Source organism: Mesitornis unicolor, unplaced genomic scaffold, assembly GCF_000695765.1.
Source record: "Mesitornis unicolor isolate BGI_N332 unplaced genomic scaffold, ASM69576v1 scaffold27459, whole genome shotgun sequence".
Classification (NCBI taxonomy): Eukaryota; Metazoa; Chordata; class Aves; order Mesitornithiformes; family Mesitornithidae; genus Mesitornis; species Mesitornis unicolor.
This window is the reverse complement of record NW_010206968.1, coordinates 21,222-29,785: the sequence shown is the minus strand read 5'-3', so window position 1 is coordinate 29,785 and position 8,564 is coordinate 21,222. Positions and strand designations below refer to the sequence as shown.

The following is an 8,564-nucleotide window of genomic DNA, read 5'->3' as shown; positions in this document are numbered from 1 at the left end:
TCCTGCTGAGGAAGCAATAGAGACAAAATTAGGAGCATCTTGACTTTAAAAGCAGCCTGTGATTCAGAAACACCATTTATCTATCAAATTCAGAGTGGTGCAGCAGGTAGGATTCAAAATTGCTTTAAAAGAGGCATTAAAATTTTATGATGCTATTAATACACAGGTAGCCACACAAACTCAATCACTGCAGAAACCTATCTCAGACCATGGGAAATATCACTTTGGGCTGCCAAAAGGCTATGGCCTTCTGAGCTAACATTTCATAACTAAACTGGGTTCGCTTACTGTAAAATAAATTGATTCATCAATGATTTCATTACCGGTCAATTTTGTCAAGGTGCTTCTATATGTGTTTTATTCAAGATCCCTTCAGGCCTTTTCATTCCTAGCATGGCTGTTGGAGCCATGGCTGGCAGGATGGTTGGGATTGGAGTAGAGCAGCTGGCATATCACCATCACGACTGGATCATCTTCAGGAACTGGTGCCGTCCTGGGGCAGACTGCGTCACGCCAGGACTTTATGCTATGGTGGGAGCGGCAGCTTGCTTGGGTACAGTACCTGCTGATTATTGGTTGGCACATGGGTAACACCAATGTTTGGAGACCTACAAATTGTTCAAGAGGGCTGTGTATTTGTGTTAGGTCCTATGCTGGCATCTCTGGACATAATAGAGGTTGAAATCAAGACGTGATGGGCTAAAGCATGGGCACTTTCCTCTAATGGTCTCTCAATTGATCTGCCAAGTAGTTAACAAAAGAGGCTTACAATTGTCAATGCCTACTCCTTGTAATCTGCCAAAAAGCACATAGAAGGAAAGAAAAATATAAAGTTAGGCTACAGGTTTCCAAGAAGTGTTTCTGGGTTTTTTGTTGTTTTGTTTTGGTTTTTTAAATTCCTTTTGATGTAATGAAATCCACTGTAGCTGGACTAAAGCTACTTCCTTGTTCAGACTCTGCTCTCTCTCAGTGCAGGGAGCAAAATTCCGAGCTCTGGCCAAACTTTAAGCTATGCAGAGATAAAAATTCTGGATCTTATTTTGGCTGTGTGTCACATTCTGGTGGATGGGGCTGTCTTTTGGTTTTCCTATTGACCATAGGCCAATATCTGGTTATGTTCAATCAACAGGGTTTATTGGATATAACAGGAATGATCTGTTAACTATTAAAGCAACATCATTGAATAATACCTCACATATCAAATTTCTAGTTGTAGATGCAACAAGAATGTTACAGCCATACCATCTGAACATGTTTTTGCTTTATCACAGATTTTCCCTTCAGCAATTGAAAGTTCTACCTCCTTTTGTTAATTTTGCTGATACTACCATTAGCCGATGAAATAATGATTAATGGAATTGGGTAGATTTGGAATGAAAGAATTGAAATGAAAGTACTCGGGGAAGAGCTGGAAAAGTTTTAGTTTCAGAATTTCTTGCTAGAAAACTAGGATTATTTGTGCTATCACTTACAGAGGAAGGAAGGGTGGGATTTACTTGTCTAAATTTAATGTCTGTAAGGTAGACATCACGGTCTGAGCTAGCTGTGATGATACACTTCACAGTCAAGAGAGAAAAATGAGATACTGGAAAGATCAGTCTCATCTGGCAATAGAGGTATAAAACCAGGCAAATGGACAGAAGAATTTGTCCTCAAAGGTGCCTCTTTTTCTCTAGGGATCATAAAGGCAATCTGGATCATGCCTTTGGATGTGAACACCTACAGCCATGTAGACACATTACAATAGCTAAGATGATACTTACTGTCTAAAACAGTAAAGCGCTTCGTTTTGTCCATAAATGATCTTAATGGTCATAAAAGAAATTATACAAATAATGTTTGTTCTGATATTCCAGTTGATCTTCTAGTCAGCAATCACTTCCTCTTTTAAAATATCCAAATACAGGTGCAGTGATTTTAATAGTATGTTGATACATACAGCAGAATGGTCACTGCTTGTTCTTAAGCCTAATGTATGTCTTCCCTAGAGTAAGAGATGGAGAATAAGTATCAAATGATCCTTAGTCTGGTATCTGCTCTCAGCTTTTCAGAGTCAGAAGTTTAAGGCATTCCTCAGATGAAAGTCGTATCTGGATCATGGTGTTAAATAAGCAACAATTTAATTTTCCTGTATGCTGCTAGATTAAAAGCATCTTTTAATGACCTGTTTGCTGATTTCTCTCCTCTAAAATGATGCTGTATTTTGAGACCTAAAAATAGCAGATTTATTACATCTACCTTTTGAACAGAGGCAGAGAAATGTTACCTAATAACTCAGTGATATGTCCACTCTTGTCTGCAGTTATATGGTTGTTTTTATCCTTTAATATAAACTGAAGGAGCGAGGAGCTTGCTTACGAAATAAATACAGAAAGACTAGACTGAAAAATATAGCTATAACTCCGTCTACGGCTGTGTGCCTAGATGGCCTCAAACCAAATTTTATACTGTTCAAACTGTATGTTATACTGATATCAAAATCTGGGGTTTAAGCTGCAATGTAGCTCTTGCAGGAGCCTTAACCTATCCTTATATAAGATTTTGTAACCGAGGCATGCCCAAAGAAAATGCTTAGTTTTCTCTTCAGTATGGATGTGATAGGTAAACCGATGAGAAGGCCAGCTCTCAATGCTCCTGCTTGCCCCAGCCATAATTCTTAACTGATTTTTGGAGTCATTTCAGAGGGCTAATGGAATGATTCAGTTTTAGTTTCTTAAGTATCCAGCATAGCTGACTCTTTGGAATGCTTTCTGGTTTGATAGCTCAGTCTTTTAGCACTCATGATTTGCTTTTCAATGTTAGCATTCTAGACTTAAGCAAGTTCACTCAATCTTTTTGATGAAAATTGCTGCAGATGAAAAATCTTTCTTCAGTGAAATAAACCCCAAAATACCTCACAAAGTATAAGGCCAGAGTACTCAGCATGAGTAATCTTGTGCCTTTTTGAGTGTATGACTCAAAAATATAAATTAGTTGCTCAGTATGTGTAGTTCAAGAGCACTGAGGGAAACTTGACTGTGTTCCTTGTTGGCAGGTGGTGTTACCCGAATGACGGTCTCCCTGGTGGTGATTATGTTTGAGCTGACTGGAGGCCTGGAGTACATCGTACCTCTTATGGCTGCCGCTGTCACAAGCAAGTGGGTGGCAGATGCCTTTGGGAAAGAAGGGATCTACGAAGCTCACATTCATCTGAACGGCTACCCGTTTCTGGACGTGAAGGATGAATTCACCCACCGAACCCTGGCAACGGACGTCATGAGGCCAAGGCGCGGTGAAGCTCCTCTCTCTGTTCTGACGCAGGACAGCATGACAGTGGAGGATGTCGAGACACTAATCAAAGAGACTGACTACAATGGCTTTCCAGTAGTGGTTTCAAAAGACTCGGAGAGACTTATTGGATTTGCACAGAGACGAGAGCTGATTCTTGCAATAAGTGAGTAGAGTGTACATACAAGTTTGGTTTTGATAGGGATTTTGATAGGGTAGGATGTTACCAGTGTTACTCACCTTGAAAAATGTATCAGTAATAACTGAACCTAACTTTTTCCCCAAGTTTGGCTTTTATCAGCTGCTAGGACCCATAGCTGGAATCTTTTCTATTGCAACATACCACCTGGTAGACTTCTGTGGGCTTGATTTTTGTGGGCTTAATTTTACTGTCACTCACAACAGTACATGATTTTGCTAGAGACAACAGAGATAAACCCAACTCATATGGCCCAAATTTTTGTCAAGAACCTGATCAAAAACCCCTACAGTGCTGAGCTTCCTGCAGTCTCCATTGGCTGTTGGCAGCAGCTGGAGCAGCTGTGAATGTTTGACACCCTGTGATGAAGTACAAGTCTCTGTACTTCTTTCTGATGCACTATCTCAAATTGTCTCACATGCAGGCCTTTTGCAGTAGGGGTGGAAAGGTTTTCAGTGGAGGATGTTGTTTGGTAAAGATGGCTGAGTTTTGTCAAGCACCCAGTGGATAGCTGGCTGGTTACCTGAGAGCCCAGTCTGGGTCATTACAGGTTTTGATCCATCAGGTCCTTTCCTGGTTGGCCTGATGGCTAGGTGGGGATTGAAAAGGCAGATATATTGGATGAAAGCAAGTGTTCCCATCTTCCCCCTACCCATGGCTTCCAGAGCTACAGAGGTCTGTGAGCTTGACAAGTCAACCTCATGGTCTGCTCCCAATTCTGGCAGTCCTGTGGTGTTGAGGGCCAGCTGGGCAGGCAGGCAGGTTGCTGGCTGGGCATGGTTGCCTTATTCTTTGCAGGGCAGCGGAATAGCTGACATACCCAAATCTTGACATGGAATTATTCTTCTTTGTGCGGGCCTGTTTCATCCATCTGCTTCAGGCACCTCTAAAAAGCTGTTGTCTCAGATGGAAACTCCCATATTCTTCAGAAAAGTAAATTGTTAAATGGAAAATCAGAGTTGTTTTTGAGGGCCATTTTCTAGCTCACTTCTCACAAAGTTAAATAAAGTTTAAAATAACAGTGATCTTCAAAGCATGTGCTTTTTAAATGGATATTTATTTTCATCCCCTGGATGTAAAAAGGCTCAGTCTAAGTGATTAGACCCAACATTTATATTAATTTATTTAAGGGCACTCAGCTGTTACTTGATTCCCCTCTTCTCATCTCACAGCAGATAATCATCAATGCTGCATCAATACTACATGCAGAAGAAGAAATGACAGAGCCCAGTTTTCTCCCCTTAAAAAGTAGTGCAGAATTCAGTAAGAAATTATTTTCTCATTTTTCCCTTCTGTGGTATAATTTGTCATTTCAGTTAGAGAAAATACTTTATGAACTGAATTCAGTTTGCATTTAGTTCTACTGCTAATTTCTCAAAACAGAGGAAAGCAGAACAGGTCTTACTGCCAGTTCTACAGCTCCTCTAGTTGTACAATCGCAATTTAACTTCCAAGAAGTGTAAGAGTTTAACTTTTTCATTAAAAGCCCACTGTCGCTGGTTGCTTCTTCCTCTCTCCTCCAAAAATAAGCAAAATTAAAAAAAACCTCAATGAAGTTATATTCCTCTGTATACCAGTCTCAGTATAAGAGGATTTTAAAGACACCAAGAAGAAGTCCAAGGCTGCCAGCTGAATATCCCATTCAAACAACTGATTTTCTCACAGGGCTAATCTTCCTTTGGTAGTAACAAGAGATGCCTTGTGTAGCCAGGCTAGGAAAGTAAATATGTGTCTGAAGCTTCACCAAATGTGTAAATGCCAAGAGATTACACCATTTATAAAACAATTGGTATTTTATCCTGCTTTTGCTAATGATTTTCAAATGTATTCTGCATTCCCCTGTGAGAAGTAAAAAACCTTAATTAGATGTATTTAGCCTACACTGTGTCTGGGTTCACTGCCCATGCCACATCATGGCTGTAACACTTGCTGCCATCCTAACTTTATAGCCCTTTGCATCTCCTCTGGGGGAGGTGTCTCAGTGGGATAAACTGCATGGAGTGAAGATGCAGAGCCCTCACTTGAAAAGCAGAAAGATCAAACGCTGTCTGAAGCGAGTCAGAGAAGTTGGAAGAACCGAGCTTTTTGATTCAGGTCATAAATGGCAACATGGCTAGATGGGCTATCTAGAAGATGTGTGAAAATGCCCAGCTATGCACTGATAACAAAGAAATCAGTTAAAAATAAACTCGGCAATCATTTTAGATCAAAATGCTTTCCTGTTCCAAAACTATTTCCTTGACATCCACGTTTTCCAGAGGAAAAGGTACTGTTTCCTGAGCAGCTCTAATTAAGAGCCTCTTTCAGAGGATCTGAGGCAGAACTGAGATTCAAAATCAAAAACGTCTCTGCATAGATAAGTTTTCCTAAAATCCTCACCTGTCAAGGGATCTTTGATGACCCTTTTTCTCTTGGCTTGAGTATGACAGATCCTGATGTCATTCTGTGCTGACTCGGATAAAAGATTAATCTTTCCAGCATGGTTTGTGTCTTTGTGACTTGAAATCTGGATTTGGTTTTGCCTTTCCAAATGACATAGTTTATGGTTTCATTACACAGTAGGGCAAAACACTGGTTTCGTACCACGCTGCCAAATTTTTGAGAGCTAATCTTCTTTCTCTGAAGGCCAAAGTGGCTTTGCAGCTCTTGCAGAAGTCACTGCTCATCATCACCACAGAGCAGCTCATGTGTTGCAAACTTCCACCCCAGCTTGCTTCATAGTTGTGTTCATGGAGCCATACAGTAAGTCTTCTTAAACCATAAAATTACTTGCCAAGAGGTAAGCATCACATGTGGCGTAGCATCTTTTATTCTTCTGTTCAGGTTCTTATCTCCTGCTCAGCCTGACAGCATCCAGAGATACTGGAATCATGTCTGGGAACAGTATAAGCCCCATCTGTGCAGCACTGTAGCCAGGGAATGAGGTCTTCTGAAAAGCAGTCAGGCCCACACCAGTATTTTTTCTTTCACTGCATTGTTCCCTGCAGAATCCCTCCTCAGTTTGAACTAGCTTTGGTACTTCTGTATGACAACATGTTGCACTATGTAGGGACATGCTTTCAACCAAGAAGCCTCAGCTTCTTTCTCTGTCCCAATAAATTGTGCATCCGCAGTGTGGTGGCCCAGGGGATACCCTGGGGAAGAACTCAGATTCCCTTACACAACCGACTTCTTGGATGAAGGCAACAGCTGTTGAGTCCTGCATCAAATCTCTGTTCACACACAGCTCTCTGCCTTGTGGTTTACCCTTGCATCATTTCTTTCTTACCAAACGGAGCACTAAGCATGCTCTAGAAATGCATCCAGTCCTTGTAAAGTGAATGGCAATGCCACTCCCACCCTCAGGATTGCGTCGTTCCATTGGTCCTTGTTGAGCAGGTAGACAGGTCAAGGTAAGCAGAGCCACCCTCTGGGAATAGGTGTCGACATTTTAGACAACACCTACTTTAGTCATATGGAGAGGAGTATTTGACCTTGTAAAGCTCTTCTTAAATTTGGCCAGCTTCAGAGGTATTGTACAAAAGGCAGAGCCTTGGACGCAAGCCAGGTGCCTGTATAATGTACTTTTCCCAGTGTGGAGCTGAGAGAGCAACATAGTTAATATAGGCTGTGAACTGTGAACTCATGAATATGAGGGGCTGTTTCACATTTGGGAGAACTAATTCACTCTCTAGCTATGACAAGAGCCTTCTGCATAGACTACTCTCTAAAATGAGACATCATTGTCCACTTGCTTTGCTCCTTCTGATAAGCTGTATCTGTTTTCCTTACCCTCTGACTGCAAAATTGATCTGTTCTTCTGTCTCACCTTTTACTCCAGCTCCCGCACCCAGTGAGACTGCATACGAAGTCCACCCTTTTTCTCATGCCACTGAATTTGCTCTGTAGTACTACATCATTAACATTTCTCCAGAGAGATGTTTGTCTTTGAAAAGTGAAGTCATGGCTTTGGCTAATCACTGTTGTCCAGGGTCATTGCTGCCTTGGGTACAACAACGTGGTAACAGAAGTGCTCGGGCCTTTTGCTTTGGATGCAGCTTCGGGAAGGAAATACCTAGCTGTCAAGGGTTTTTATCAAAGGGTGGGAATTACCTTCAGCTTGATTAATGTTACCTCTTACCACAGCTTATATATCAAAGAGCTATGCAGGCATGTTCACACTTGAAATTAGATGTATGAATCAAAACAAGATGAGACAAAGTTAGCATCATTCCTATAAATTACAATAGGGCTTGTAATATGTGGGGTGAGAAGGCTGAAAATAATATACTGTACTGGTATTAGGTTTGAGACAGCACTGTTCCAGTTTCAGAAATATTGCAAGACAATGATCATTAAAGGGAAAAAAATGCAGCTGGAACATGTTGGAAACCATTACTGTCTACACATTACAAGTCACAGGAGCAAGTTTCCGCACTTTTATTGATGGCAATGAGCTCCAAGAATATACACACACTTTGAGTAGGTCTGATTTGCTGTGCCTCTCAAGAACAGAAGCAACCTATATTAATCAAAGATAATACTTCTAACCATTTCCAAGAATTTATACAAAAAAGCAAAGAAAAAGAAAAAAGAAAGACAGAGTTAAACCCTCAGAGCCAAATACATGATATGCTTATTCTGGGGAGAGAGAAGTTGTCTATCATTTGGAAATCCATCTTGTACATTGGTCACGCCCTGTAGTGTTGAGTAGAAATGAGGTAAACACTGCAAAGAAAATAAACCACTTACTTCAGTGCTAAGAATTCTTGTTGGAGCATACTTTAATGTAAAAAGCTTATACTGATCATATAAAGTCCAAATGTAGTGTAAAGTTCACTTCCTAGTTTGATCAAAGGATGAATGATAGCTTTCAAACTTTTGAAAGTGTTCATATATGTATTGTTGAGAAAAATGTGTTAAAGTCATATATTTTCCTCCCTTTATTATTTTTTATTCTTTTTCTCTAAGTAGGTTGCTAATTTTTTCTGCCTTTTAAAAATCTAGATATGCAAAGTCTACTTAAGAAATGAAGTGTGAAACCACACAATTCACCCTGCATGCCAGAGAGGTGTGCCACTCTAGAACAGCACCCACACTACCCTGGATCCCTGGGATG

At 40.6% G+C, this 8,564-nt stretch overlaps 1 protein-coding gene across 2 annotated transcripts in view; it reads left to right on the top strand.

Moving 5' to 3' along the window:
- The window catches only part of CLCN4 (chloride channel, voltage-sensitive 4), a 24,210-nt gene that overhangs the window by 13,223 nt on the left and 2,423 nt on the right, over positions 1-8,564 (top strand). For both annotated transcript variants that reach the window (XM_010191981.1, XM_010191980.1), the window contains 2 exons: positions 367-553; positions 3,035-3,433. In XM_010191981.1, the coding sequence (XP_010190283.1) occupies positions 367-553; positions 3,035-3,433 (586 nt within the window). The remainder of the gene's footprint in view (positions 1-366; positions 554-3,034; positions 3,434-8,564) is intronic.